The sequence below is a fragment of the Triturus cristatus genome, chromosome 10 (assembly GCF_964204655.1).
Source record: "Triturus cristatus chromosome 10, aTriCri1.1, whole genome shotgun sequence".
In the NCBI taxonomy this organism is placed as follows: domain Eukaryota; kingdom Metazoa; phylum Chordata; class Amphibia; order Caudata; family Salamandridae; genus Triturus; species Triturus cristatus.
The window spans coordinates 1,094,433,742-1,094,449,302 of NC_140593.1; the positions used below are offsets into that span (position 1 = coordinate 1,094,433,742).

Sequence of the window (15,561 nt, forward strand, 5' to 3'; positions counted from 1 at the left end):
GATTTGATTTGCATTACTAAATTGCCTGCATTGAAAAAAAATCCACATAGTCCGCAATGGGCGCTATTATTTCATTCAGTTCACTAGGAGTCTCGCATGAAGCCCGTCTTTTGTGTCGTTACTCTTGTCTGCGCTGGTTAACAGTTTATTTGAATGTGCAGCTGCAGGCGCGCAACACCTCGGAGCCTGGGTAATGTGCTGTTGACTCTAGTGCTGCTGACCCATGTCACTTGAGCATTTGGTAGGACTGCAGTTGGCGATGGTCATGCTCCTCTGTTGCAAGTACCCTATTCCGCGATCATGGTTTCCTAGGGCTTATGGAATGGTGCTTACCTTTCCCAGGCACCTGCGCTTGGAAATTATTCACTGACATGCCCCAGGTTGTGGTTTCAGAGGAGCAGATCACCTTTGCCCTGCGCCCCCAAATTGCCAAGAAGACAACACGTTTTGTACAAATCGCAAACGCTGATAACTAGAAAGAACAGTACTCACCTCTGCTGGGACAGCCCCCACCTTGTAGCTGTAACTGTGTTTAGTCCATGGATGTCGGTGGTCTACCAAGAGTACAGCGTCGGGTGACCTCAGTGCGCAAAAGGAGCCTCCCACCGGGTCATAGTTACCTTACTCCTGACAGCAAGAAGAGAAGTCCGCGTGCAGAAGATGATTCCCCAGGGCAGGTAAACGGGAATGGGGATAGTGTAAAGCGAATGGAAAGAGCAGAAGAGATGGCTACATGTGCACTGCCGGAATTATGTTTGAGCTCTAACTGTATTCTGTCATTCCCTGTTCATTAACCCCATCTGACTTTGCTGCTTCGTTTGTTCCATTTTGACAACCTTCATTCATATTTCTTTTAGCTCTTCCCACTTTCGGCCTCGTTACCTACTTCGCCTCCGACTGTATTGTAATGCGTTTCGTATATCTCCGAATCACAGTTCCTGTTCTACCTTTCTAGTGCTAATTATATTGCCTCTCGCTTCTCCTTTTTTATTCCCTGGTCCCTATAATTGTACCTTCATTTAATATTTCCCTTTTGTCTTGGGACTCCTGTACTGTCACTGAACGGGAAGGTCACAGACTGGCTGCATGATTTCTCGACTTTCAAAATGTTGTGGCGGAGTGCTTGCACACTAAATGCTGCAGGCTGAGGGAAATCGTTCCTTTCATCTCAGAAGGAAGTGACAGGGAAAAAAGGTCTTCGTTTGACAGTACTAACCTGTAGGGCTAAAAGTTCAGCCGCGAGTTTGTCTGAAGCAAAATTACCTATGTTAAAATAGGTCTCGCATTTGAGAGTGATTAAGCTATTGACATTGTAAATAACAATGCCGTTTCTTTAAATGTTTTAAAAACAAAAACATAAACAAAACAAATGTCATGAGCAATGCCAATAGCTCTAACTTTACCAATGCTGAGACCATTGCATTGTAAATGCTTGTTTCATCTTCTGAAAGCGAAAAAAACATGAGAAACAGAATAAACATTTCCTCTGCTTACATTTCTTAGATGCAAGTGACATGGGGAATCTCAAACGTTAGGTTATTCTCTGTTTTGGTTATACAAGTCATTTGCCACAAATACACCCATTTGTTGATCAGTTTCTGCATTTAGCATCGGTTATGTCTATGAATCATGTTGCATGTGAACCACTGCAGCAAAATGTGTCCACCTTCCATTCTGTAACTTTAGGCCCAATTGTACACCATGCTTAGCACTGTTAAACAAGGATATTACACGCCCAACCTAAAATGTAACTGGATCTGTATATGTGCACTGAAGAGGAATATTACTTTGTTTTTGACATTAGCCTTGATAAAGCTTATTGACCTACTGATCCAGAGCGAAACACGTGTTAGCTATGTTCAAAACCTTGTACTTGCAGAGTTATCCAGGCAGGATAGTTTCAGATTCTGTATTTCTAGAAAGTAAATTAGAAACTAACTGACCCATCATCAGCATTTTCTTTTTTAAGTGAACATACAGAAACTGATGCAGGACTTTAAAAAAGCTGTACGAGTGTCAATCAAGGGCAACGTTTCAATAAAGACTCACTCAAGAATTGAGCAACTGTTAGTTTATTGATTTCATACATTTAACTCTTCATTGAAAGGACTACAAAAGTAGTACATCAACACAAACATATCTAACAAAGTCTGTGAGAAAATAATACTGTGTTAATAATGGCACTTGTGCTGATTTTCTATATACAGTATAGAAACATACGTACAATAAACGCAAGTACTACACATATTCACTGTGCACTCGTGCCAGCATTTTAATGAAATAATTTAATATAGTCTGTCTCTCTCCATGTTCTTTTTACATCAGTAGGTTTGTTTTTGAGTATATACAGTACTTTACACATGGTTATTAAAAATATAAAACAGGCTAGCTCATATTTACTTCGAAACCAGAGAACCTCAGATAATAGAACTGGGGAGTGCAGGTTTGATTGACACCCCGCTCCCTCAAGGACACAAAAGAAAATGTGTCCCTCGTTACACGAAAAGCGGCCGTAACAACTGGACCAATTGTGCAATGCTGCTCTGTTCAGCTTGTTATAAACAAACAAATATAGCTTTGGATAGACAAGGACCACAGGAAGGGCTCTTATACACGTCTCTTAACTGTTTTTAAGATGCTAGCTTCTGCTGAACTTAATGCACAGAACATACTGTGTTTATGCTCTGTAGGAATAGTCAATTACAGTAGAGGTAGTGTATGACACATCTGTGTAAAGCATGAAGTCCTAAACAGCCTAGAATTTCTCTAAAGTTATTTGGTAAACTGGTTAAAATGTAAACCTTGTGCAGACAGGCCATGAATTGTAAACTTTTAGAATCTCTCCAGAGGGTAGACATGGGCTATCTTCTTCAAGGGCACTAAAACGCAACAGTCCCAGTGATGCATTTTGGAATCCTGCAGAATGAGTTTCTAGTACAGGTTAGCATTCTGATAATTGAAAGTTATGATTCAGCAAATCCAATTATTGCTAAAGGCAAGAGCGTCAAGGATCCACTCACTGCATCCATGCTCACACACCCCCCCTCGCTTCCCAGTGACTCCTTCGGAGCACTATGTGAAGTCTGCATTAGACACTTTCAAATCCAAATGTGTCTTGGAATGTAAATACAAGCCTAGTGAACTGATTGACCAGTAGGGAAGTCTAAAGATTTCACAACTGGATAGAGCTGGTCAGAGCCGTTAATGTATATGACTATACCCAATATGACTCGATCCTGCACCAGCCAACTAGCTTTCTTGGGTACCCCTGAAAGACTTCATCTTTTGTGTTTAATACACCGTCGTGTTTTCTTTAGGGGTAGACATCAGCTGGTATTATTCAATTTGTAATTGACACAAGTACTAATTGACAGAAATATTGCAAAGTAAACAATGGTTTGGCATAGTTTGCTTGTTGCAGAAGATATACATTGAGCCAATAAGTGCATGATATTCTTTGTTCTCCAAGACTGTACTTTGTTGTTTCATAAAAAATATTCAATTCTCGTCCCTCGATCTCATACTTGCCCTAAGTTGAGGATAATATAGACAAATCACTCTGCGCTGTAAGGGGCTACTCAAAAAAATAATTAAAAAAATAATATATATATAACAAGTCATTACCTACCCTGGTGCCATGTTGCTCTCTCTGGCCCTCGTAGTATAGCAGTTCAGAGAAATATTATGCCTTTTCCTTGCTCTTGCATAGTTAAAACAAAATGGACACATAGTCGCCAGCAAACATTGACTTCAGATGACTCACATCATTGGCTCTTATTAAAAAAAAAAATATGTAGGGCTTACATTGTTTTCCCCAAAAACACTTGCTTTTAAAACTGAAATTTGGAGTCTGAAAATAGGAAACCAATGGGTCATGCTTATGTTTCCTTTATCAAAATCGTTGACAATCAGTAAAAACTTTTAGCCTCAAATATATTGAGACCAAAATGTTATCAGGAATATGGTGCAGTATTACTGAACTTGTCAAAATTCCAACTGGCATATGAAAACTTGGACCGATAAACTATTCTGTCCCTATCAATGGTAATAACATTTCCAATATGTGTATATATTCTCCCCCCATCTTGAAAAAATATTTGTGTGAACTCACCGTGGCTTGTAATGTTAGACCAATGACCAAAGCCATGGACACAGGTGTTTGTGATTTATTGAAAAATCACATTTTCACAGTCCTTTCAGAATTTAGTAGAATTTTGAAGAATCCTGTTTTGTCATTTAAGGGCCCTAAACTTAAAATATAATTGCTTAAGAATAATATGAATTCTCCAGAGGAGAAAGATCTCCAAAGGACTGCTTTGCAGGAAATTTAAACAAAGACAGCATTTGAAAACTACGTTTAATAACATGAAGTGTTTTGTGGAGAAATAATGCATATGGATAAGCTTGGTCCTCTGAGTACTGGATAAAAGATTCCACAAGCAAACAATAGTGGTAGAGGGTTCATCTCCCAGTAATTAGACGCAATATTGAATGTAGTGGTGGCCATTATTTATATATAGCCCTGACATGCTGGCAGTTTTATGGTTTAGTGATTCATTTATGCCACTTCATTACTCGTTTCAATGGATTTGCATTTAACCAGATTAAATTTGGCATGTTTGGCAACTAGGGGCACATCTTACATAGATTATTATAGTACAGAGTAAAACGGGTGCCAAGTATATAATAACTTTCTTCTATATAGCTACCTATCATGAAGTACAATACACATATGAAATACTTGGACCACAATAATAGACTAAATAGGTATGCCATTATCTGGGTCACTGGAATTATGCGATTGTTCGGCCGTGGCATTTTTCACACAGATATGGATTTGCCACATTTGCCACACAATCCACCATCTTCTGCATAATCTGCAAATTTGAACAAAAAAAGGTTTCTATCTCAAATGGTCCAAAAGCGATGCGTGATGCAACGCAGTTAAAGGCCCTTTGCAAAGGTTGACTTGTTACCTTTCTGTTGTTTATTGCCATATTTGGGGGTTAAACTGATACTAATGAGGTGCAATTAATACCCAGACAGTGTTTGCAAGTGTTAGGAAAAAAAACCACAAAATAATGAATACCAACACACAACATGCCGCATAATTTACTCAGCCATTTCGTATAATTTGGCCCTCCTCTTTCCGCATTATTCCAGTGGCCCTGGCCATTATGTAGTGAACACTTGGGATCACCAATTATGAACCATATATTAGAACAGTGCAAGCTTACATTATTGTCACTAGCCAGGGCAACAAAGGGAACTGTAGTGATTTATACAAGATGGGAAGGACTAGAATTGATCAGTGGGTTTCTTACTATAGACCCAGTCTCTCTTAGCAGCCATTTTGAATAGTGGTGCTCTATTTCACATTATAGTGAAAGCCAAGACACACACTCAACAGTGGGTTCATACTGCCCTCCCACAGAAAAGGGAGTTCTGCACAGCCTAAAGGAAGACATGCAATAAAGCAGAAACCAAAAGGTCGATCAATGGTTGTTTTCAGATCCGTTTTTGTCAATACACAAAATGACTTCATCTAATGCTAACTTGCTGCCTGAGGAAACTGAATAGATCTTGATGAAATGGGGAAGGCATGGATGAAAACTTTGGCTTAATATCTCCATAGAAGATAACGGTGATCGATAATCATATATTTGCATTATCTTTAGTTTGTCAGTCCAGCCACATAGAAGCAAAATAAACAGTGGAGTTTTTTCACAAAGGAAAATCTCTTTTTTCCCCACCTGAAAGGCACTTCATATTTCTGGCAAATTAAAAGGTTATTTCTTGCACAGTTCAAGTATCAACCGGCAGTGTGTACGTGTATCTACCTCCACATGTGGTTTTATTTTAAGATTATGTCCTAATCGCAACATGTCGGTACACAAAACCCATGCGATTCTTTGAAGTACTGCACACTTTAAATGTTGGTGATTTTTAAATACCGCCAGTTGTGAGGCGGAATAGAGCACTGTAAAAGGTGTGCTACCGTATTCTGGTGGCCAAAGGCAGGGTTGTTCGTCATAAACCCAGGTGTATTAAAAGTTGTTTTTTTAGATACAAGAGAAAATAAATAGTTTGAAATTATGACATTTCTGCATGAGTTTATCCCTGTAATTACTTTAGTTTCCATGAAAATGTGATTGTTGTTCCTATTGCTTAGAACTGAAGTTCTAATCCCCAGCACTTCATGGTTGTGATCCGGTACACTGGCAAAATGGATAGCTCCTGCCATTGCATTTCTGCAGTTTTGTAGCACTGTACTAACGATTGTAACTACTCTTACCCCAAAGCAAACGGTATTCAGTCGATCAATCTGTTAACAGCAAGGGTGATTCGGCCCCAACTAGATTTATACCTCTAACCAGGTTACGGGTAGATCTCAAAATCTGGCTATACCCACTTTCATTTCAGGATCGGAAACGGTAAGCTCTACCCACGGGATATCCCTTTCCGGATGAGTTGCGCGCGTTGTAAGTACAGAATCCAAATACAAAGCAAGTGCTAGATACACTAAGGCATGAGAAACGTGAACCCAGCACTGCAGTTATAAGCAAGTGACATTGGTGAGCCAACTTCAAAGATGACTTCTGTATTGGATACCATACTACTAGCAAAGACCCAACTTCACCAACTTCCATCAAGCAGACTGTTGCCAGGTCCAAGGATTTATAACTAATGACCTGTGCATGAGTGAGTGATAAAATACCCTGTATGCCTCTTCCAATCGGTGTAGCCTTGGAGCCTGCTATGGTTCGGAGTAGCTAGAAGTATTCGTAAGTTACTTAAGTGTGATGAGAAAAAGGCACAACATGTTAAGGTAAAGCTTTAAGTGGTTGCATTAAAAAGTGTTCTGTGCACACAAAATTCAGAAAAATGAAGAGCATGCCCCTGGATTTAGAGAATGTCCAGGCAAGATTCCCAGCCTAGGGAAGGGGTGAAGATATAATAGTTCACCGGGGAGAGCATCAGGAGGTGGTTATGGATTAACAGAAAGAGGGAGGTCATGAAAACAAGACTCAGTTGATGCTGTGGGCCACACTCCTCCTGCAGATTTGATGAAGCCTACCCACGTCAACCCACTTTCTGCCCTCCACCATCGCAGGGAGCTGGAATGGTGTGCTTAAGTAGGGCATTTTTATAGGGCGTCCTACCAAAGATCCCTTCTTAAATATTTTAGGAGCCTTGCAAAACTTTGCACTCAATGGAAGATTCAGTCAAGAATGGTAGCTATTCAGCCTTCTGGTATCAGTCCTGGGGAATTCCCCTGCCCCAAATTATAGTCAGGAGAAACCTTAGACCTCAGTGGCTGTTCTAGGGTTTTGGGCAGGCAGCCTACCTTACACAGCCCCTGCTAGATACGGAATGCTTAGAGTGGATCTATACCAGAGGTCTACACTGCCCATCTGCCATTGACCACCTTACCTCGTCCTCTATTGCCTCCTTGAACATGATCTGCGGCTTACCCTTCTACCACTGGCACGTGGGATGGAGACAGCTAGTTGTAGCTGGAGTGAGGCATTATTGCTCACGAGGAAACAAAATCTTAATACGAGCTTATAGATGCGGACAAAAGTCAACCTCATTGCACCATTTTTATAGAATTGTATGCAACTCATAAATTCTGGATCTTACTAGTGAACTATCTGGATTCAGAATCCTACTATTTTTTTGAGTGAGTCTTGAACAGAAATGGATTTTATTTTTGAGGATGGCATTATTTTCATCTTGGATAGCAGCTCTTTCTCAGCGACCACAGATCAGGTAGTTTGAACACATACACATTTAAGGAAGCTAGTTGTGTGCAGGAACCAGTGAACATTTCTAAGTAAACCAACAAAAGGGAATGCATTGTTAAATACAAATATGGTATATCTTCAGCAAACAATTATGACACAAGTACATCTGTATCCGCAAATATTCAAACTGGTTCCAATAGGTAAAACATAGTATTTAGCTTATTACAAGATACTCTTGAGTTGCAGCTACTGAACATTTTCTACGGCTAGAACTGGCACTGTATTTAACACAATCCATACTCTTCATGAACAGTGGCATACCTGCCAACTCACATGTTGCCACCGTGTGTCACGCAATTTTGGCTCCCTTCACACGGTCACATAGTGAGGAGCCACAATCACACGATGGCAGAGAAAACAAGCTGAAAACCACTTTACACCGTGGATTACCAGCTCTTTTTTGGTGGCTGTAAGCAGCCGATGTCCATAAAAGGTGTGAATAGACCCCAGGACATCGGTGACAGCCTCGATGACCCTTTGTTTTTTGGGAGGGAGTGGGGGGGCTTATTGAGGTGCAGAATGTCTCTTAGTTAGCTCTCGGCACAAGGCCCCACCCCCTTCTCACACAGTGAAAATATTTTGTACGTTGGCAGGTATGCGATAATGCTGTTTTAGCTTCATATTACGGATATAAGCTTCATTTAAGTGAGTAGACTTTCTCTTTAGTAGATAACAAAGTGCTGTATATTTAGCCTAGTATGCCAATAGGGAGCTGTCTAGGGCACCATAAAGGAGGGGGCAGCATAATGTCCCCAGAAGTATCAGACATGGCCCCTGTGCCAGGGGAAGGAGCAGCAAAAAGCCACTTCACCCAGGGTGCCAAAAATAATGGCACCGCCCCTGTGTTTGAGGCATTCATGCTAGAAGACTCCAAGTAGGTCAACGGAGGAATGCCTTGGACCACTCTTTTGAGTTCTACAGTACAACATGCTGCTAGGATACTTCATTATTAAATCATGACTTGCTGGACGACAGCGCGTTCATGGGAACATCCTTGGTTTCCACAGTGCAGTTTCTTGAGCAGCCTTCGTAGCTTACTAGGAAAGTTTTTGTTTATGTATCTGTAAAGCAAAGGTATCACAAAACTGCTGGAAAAGGCCAGGAATTTCGATAAGCCCTTTACAAAATGAAATATTCGAATATAGTTCTCATCTGTTGGCTTCCCTTGTATGTTAGTGAACGTGTTCACCAAGAGAGTGATGTAATACGGTGTCCATAGAATGAACTGCGTACATACAGTGGCAATTAAAAGCCGGTGCACGGAAGGATCCAATCTTCCGCTATCGTGGTCCAGTGGTGTAGCCTCTTTCCGAATTCTAGAGATCAGCACAAGTGCATAGAGTATAGCAACAGCTGGTACAATATATCCAATAAAAACCATAATGGCGTCTGCAGCTTCTTTATTCTGCATCTTGGAGCACTCAATGATTTTAGTGGAGACGTGATTGCAGACGTAAAAAAGGAGAGATGAGAAGCTTGTTAGCATGGCTCCGCCCCAGATAAATCCACAAACATGCTTGGTGTTGTACACACTAGACATATATGTTCTTGGTAAGGCACGCTCAATGTAGTAATCCAGGCTGAGCAGTGTTGTGGAGTACATGATAACCAAAGACGAAACATTGAACAATATCAGCAAGGTGATATAAACTTCATTGTTAAAACTCCAAAGTGCCCACTTAGTGTTCGCGGGTCCCAAGAGGTATATGGGTGCAACAGCACTGATGATGAGGCCGGCGATGGCCATGTTCACAAAGTAGACATCGGGCATGGTCATGGTGGCCTTGTTGTAGAGGTTGACTAGAACCAGTAGGGCATTGTAACAAAATCCGACTGGAAAACAGACAATGAGGTAGAGCAGGGAAAAGATGGACAGGATAAGATGGAAGTCTTGGCAGCGATGCTGATCATCAGTGGTAATGGTGCCATTGTAAGCTCCACAGCTCCACATAGTGATCCCAGGCCTGGGTCCTTTGTTCTTGTTCACCAGCCAGGCTGCAGAAAAAACAATTAGGAGAAGATGAGCAACTCACAGTGTTACATACTTTATAAACACAGGTGCAGTGATTTGTTTTTGTGAATGGTGTTAATTAAGCAATACTCCCTTGACTAATAAATTACATTTATATCTGTGTCTGGGGATATCTTTCCAAACTATACAGTCTTGCAGTCATTGACATTATGCACCATATTTTTTAGACCTTCGACCAGTGGTACTCAACGTACAGCCTGTGGGCCGCAGGCGGCCCGGCAGACCTTTCGTTGCAGCCCGTGGACCTTCCTCTGGTAACATGGAAAACTGCAGCTCAGAAGAAATAAAGCTGTTCGAGATCCGTTTTCATTCTGTTGCTGCTAACCAAGCAACATCGTTTTGTGATTCTGGGCTTTCTCTTGATAGTTAGTTGAGCTTGTTTAATGTGCTGGGCTGCCCTGCTCATAGAACAAGCAGAAATTACTACAGAAACAAAGCCCATGATCAGAACTCAAAGAAAACGAAGTATTAAGGTTACATTTGTTGTGATGTTCAGGATATATGCTTTGTTTCTACATCTGGCTCTGTATAGGAAAAGTTTGGGAACTACAAACAGGAGTAGAACAAGGCATGGTTAGTGAGTGTGAGGAGGTGGCCAGCAGGCAGCTAAAAAGAGAAAACTGTTCTGTAAACATTTTCTTGGTCTTTAACCCACTGGTAACTGCAGATAAATTGTAATACACACACCTTAAATGATAGATTAATATCAGTCAAGCCTATATCTTGAAATACTTGCTTTGGTAGGAAAGGGCAGTTTGATCACTGCAGGGTTCAGTGTAAATGGAGGGCCATTGACCCTGGTTGGTGGGCTGGGGAAAAGCGATGGTGTATTTTTAGTGTTATTGGGTCACATCCTACGATAGAAACCACTGTGAATATACAAGCAATTTGTTTAAACATTTCTTACACACAGTATAAAAAGACTACAAAACCTATAAAATGTATAGAATACACAGAGTACGTGATAGGCTGCTGCAAAAGGTGTAAATAGACTTCAAAGAAAACTTTTTCTACAAATCTTTTTAAAATGGTGCGTTTCTTCTCTGTCTCCCACTAACACCCACCTCACCCAGTCTCCCTGGGCTCTTGCCAGCACAGGTGTGGCCCTTTGGCACTCAACCGGACTCTACTTCTTGGCCCCCGTGAAAAGTTTTGTGGGTACCTGTGCCTTAAACTGGCTACCCACTCCCATTTTAATTTTGGTAACTAGCATTTCTTTACTAAACATATGTGTAGCTGAGAATAAAGGTTATACATTTTATGCTTCACATAGGCTCATCATTCATAACTTCACATTGTCCCAGCATTTATAATGTCTCATTGTAGCAGAATCCAAAACGTCACAGAGTCCCAGTTTCTAGAATTCCACATAATCCCAACATTCACAATTTCACAGTCTCAGCATTCCTAATTTTTCACTGTTTCAGCAACCATAACTTCACACAGTCCCAGCATTCATATTTTCCCATAGTCACAGTATCCATTTTTCATACACTCACAGCATTCCTACCTTCACACAGTTGCATCATCGACAATTTCATAGAGCTATAATCCACGAATCATGGAAAGGTTCTATAATAGTTCCTATATTTAACCCGTTCGACGTGCTTGACGGAATGGTTCCGTCATGCACGTCGGTTGGGCTGTGCTTATGACGGAACCGTTCCGTCATGGCCCCGCCCGCGCACGGAATCTTCAGCGTGGCGCGGAAATCCGCGCCGCGCTGAAGGGGTTAAAGGAGGAGAGTGGTCAAAACCAGAAAAACTATCGCCTTATCACGCTTAAAGATACCGAAGCAAAACTTTTCGCATGGATACTTCTGAAGGAATATTACATTGGGCAGAGGAGAATCAGATTGTCCCTTCAAACCAAACATGTTTCGTCCAATGATCGATGGCGACCAACATCTTGGCGCTTTCAGTAATGGTTGATAAATATAAACGAAGCAATAACTAATCTACCTATGTTTTGTAGATTTTAAATCAGTGATCGCTTGCGTTAATCGCCATCGTCTTTGGCAAAAGCTGGCAAAATTACCCCCCCCCCGTCTCTTAAAGGCAATTCAAATGTTATATTCTGATACACGGGTAAGGGTAAAAATGGGTGTGATGGCTCCCCTCTGTCAAGACAAATTGTAACTTTTCAGGGTACGAAGCAAGGTTGCATTCTTGCCCCATATTTTTTTTTTAATTGTTTTTGCCGGATTTAACCCAAGTGGTACAAAAGAGGGTGGTGATGGACGGAGCATCAGAACCAATCAAACACTCACACCCAGTCAACAGATCTGGGTTTGATCCATCACCGTTCTTTAGCCCACTTCAGACATGGCCATATGCAAATCAGTCTGACCCTGTGCCTCATGGAAACAGTCCAGCCCGAACTGCCAAGCCATGCCGTCCCTGGACCGGAAACAAGCTTCCTAGGACCGGTTTCTGGCATTTCAGCCGTCTACAGCCAGGCTTGCTTGAATCCAGTGGCAAAGTGAACAAGGGACTCACGTCTGAGCATACCCTGCCAACTTATGGCGAACAAAGTGGTACAAAAGAGGGTGGTGATGGACGGAGCATCAGAACCAATCAAACACTCACACCCAGTCAACAGATCTGGGTTTGATCCATCACCGTTCTTTAGCCCACTCTGCCACCCCAGTTCAGACATGGCCATATGCAAATCAGTCTGACCCTGTGCCTCATGGGAACAGTCCAGCCCGAACTGCCAAGCCATGCTGTCCCTGGCTTTAACCCAAGAGCTGGACGAGATAAAAAATGCTTACCCTCCAAAGCTAGGAGACAAGTTCAAATCGAACCTCTTATATACTGACGATGTGATTTTGCTGAGCCAAACAAAGGTTGTTTTGCAGTGACTAATTAATAAATGTTCAAAGTACTGGTTACTCGGTGGCATGGTAAAACAGAAAAAAAAAAGTTATGGAAGTAAGCAACAAGATTCATAAAAAAAATAAGTGGTGCCTACAAGAACGACAATGGGAGCAGGTTAAAACATATAGATGCCTCAGAGTTGTATTTGAGGAGAAGGGCTCCTTTAACCCCTTCTGTGCCACGCCCTTTCCCCTCCTGTGCCGGGCGTTTCATTAGTGGGTGGGGGTTCATGACGAGATAGTCTCGTCATGGGCACAGCGCGACCGTGCTCCATGACGAGACTATCTCGTCATGGGCACAGAAGAGGTTAAGCAGCATAAGCTGGATCTACAGAGGAAAGGAAATACTTTATTCTTGACATTCCATACATTAAAAGGTCATTGGGTGGTCCAAGCCTTTACCACTATTAAAAATAATATCTGCAAAACTTTTACCAACTATCTCGTATGGTAGCGAGGCTATGCAGGGAGAGATGCAGAGACACTAAATATTTAGTTCTCCTTTTCATCTACCATGCAATGCCTCGCCAGACATGGTTAGAATTTGGTATGCCAAATCAAACCATTGCACGAAAAGGAGCATACATTAAAGTTTGGAAAAGAATAAAATCAAACACTTCAAATCAACTAGGTCAAAGGCTTTGGCAAAGTGACCGCAAACTCAAATTCTACAACGTGGAAGTAATTAAATGCCACAATAGGAGATCGACTATCTTCAATAACTTTTAAAAAGACCATTTAAGGTTTAATTTGAAAAAACTGCAATGTTAAAAGATGGAGTTACTTGTACCTAGATCACACTCCGGGGTGATTAAATGAATATAAAACTCTCAAATCACAGTACTACTTAGAGACTGGTTGGTCGCCACAACTAAAAAGAAGGTTTACGGGAGCATGATTTGGAATCCTCCCAGTGCTTGCGACAAATAAAAACTACCTGCTGTAGACCATGTAAATCAGGAGAGGAGAACATCATTCATCTAATTTGCATATGCCTGGCCTTATCAGAAGTAAGAAGGTGGTTACTAAGGTCACCATTTTACTGGCTGGGTATTCACTCCTGCAGACATGCTGTAATGGCAGGTCTTAATATATCAGATACATAATTGAACTGTATATTTATAAGATTCCTGAGGGCAGTGGAAATAAAAATGGATGCATGCGATGCTATCACAGACTGAATTCAGCAAATGATTGATCTTTCCAACAACTGAGAACTATGATCTAGCAGTTGAGGAATAATTGTGAAGAAGTGGAATCAATTATTAACAGTACCTTTTAGTATTTGAACATCAGATTGTTTTAAGTCAATTACCTTGCTCGGTTGCTTGACAATTGCAATATTTAATGACCCTTCTTATACATTTTAAATATATAGTGGTTTTAGAACTTTGGCATAATTGTATATTTGACTGTTTAAAAAGATGGTGATTTTATATTGTAAGATTTTAATTAATGAACAATAAACTTATTACTTACATTTAGTGCTAGCATCCATATTTTCACTTACACCATTCAAACTACCACAGGCAAAATATTTGTAATTTCACACCGCATTATCATCCAGAGAATGTGGCCTAACAGCTAGGTGGTCGACTTGAAATCTGATGAACCAGGTTAGAGAGTCTTGGCAACGATGCTCAACATCCTGTGATTCTGGGCAAATCACTTAATTTCCCTGAGCCTAACCAAACAAGCATTGGCATAGCCAATAGGTCTCGCCTTTGGGACCTTATAAGTGGTTAGCCAGGCAACAGTTGCATAACTAAATACTTATAAGGACCCAAAAGCGAGACCTATTGGTTATGCCAAGCCGTGTGATCGCAATCGCGATCAAACATCAAAGCGGCCCTGCGGCCACGAAAGTGAAAGTAATTGCGGTAAAGCGCAGCGCGCGCGCCCGCGCAAATGCACTGTAGCTCTATGCTGGCCTGGTAGCACTTTTTGGAGCCCTCTCAATAAGTCTCGCCAGACCAGCGCATGCGCTGGGTCAGGCGAGACCTAAAAATGAATGTGATCTTATGTAACGCAACAGGAGCTCTTGTAAGGCGCTCAGATACTTTCGGCTCAAGCTCGCACTGTATAAAACTCCGGGGGCGGGGGGTAACCTCGTACCCATGCCAGGAACCTCAGGGTCATCATGGACAGCAAACTAGACATGACCACACAAGTCATCACTCTCACTGCATCTTGCTTCCACATGCTGAAGATGCTCAGCGATATTTTAAAATGGCTCCCAAGCAACAACAGAAAAACCATCACTTAAGTCCTCGTCACCTGCAAACTGGACGATGTGAACACCCTCTATATTGACATCACCAAACAACTCACCAGAAGACCACAAACTATCCAGAACTCTGCAGCCAAACTCATCCTCAACTTCCCACGCCGAACCCATAGCACACCGCACTTCATGGACCTCCACTGGCTCTAGATATGTCAAGCGCGCTCGGTTCAAACTCTTCCCTCATATGTTCAAGGCAATGCACAACTTAGGCCTCTCCTACCTGAACAGCCACATATCCTTTCTCCAGCCACTCAGAACTCTGCAGGACTCCTACAAGCACACATACACAACACTAGATTCAGAGGTCGGGGGCTCTCCTTCATGGCTCTGAAAGCATGGAACGACCTCACACTTAACATCAGAGCGTCCTCCTCTCGTCTTGAATTGCACAAGAAGCTGAAGACCTGGCTATTCAACTAACCACCCTGCCCTAGGCAAAGCAAGGCGCACACACTTGCTCACCGCCACAATACCCTCATAGGTGACAGTCCGCTTTAAAAATAACATGAGGTAATATTACATAAGAGAACATAATCTAAGCTAACATAAGTTAACA

The 15,561-nt window shown here is 41.7% G+C and overlaps 1 protein-coding gene across 4 annotated transcripts in view; it reads right to left on the reverse strand.

Moving 5' to 3' along the window:
• Positions 1-2,056: 2,056 nt before the first annotated feature.
• The window catches only part of GPR146 (G protein-coupled receptor 146), a 154,490-nt gene continuing 140,985 nt past the window's right edge, over positions 2,057-15,561 (reverse strand). For all 4 annotated transcript variants that reach the window (XM_085629295.1, XM_085629296.1, XM_085629293.1 and 1 more), the window contains one exon: positions 2,057-9,803. In XM_085629295.1, the coding sequence (XP_085485421.1) occupies positions 8,758-9,759 (1,002 nt within the window). In that variant the 5' untranslated portion in view covers positions 9,760-9,803 and the 3' untranslated portion in view covers positions 2,057-8,757. The remainder of the gene's footprint in view (positions 9,804-15,561) is intronic.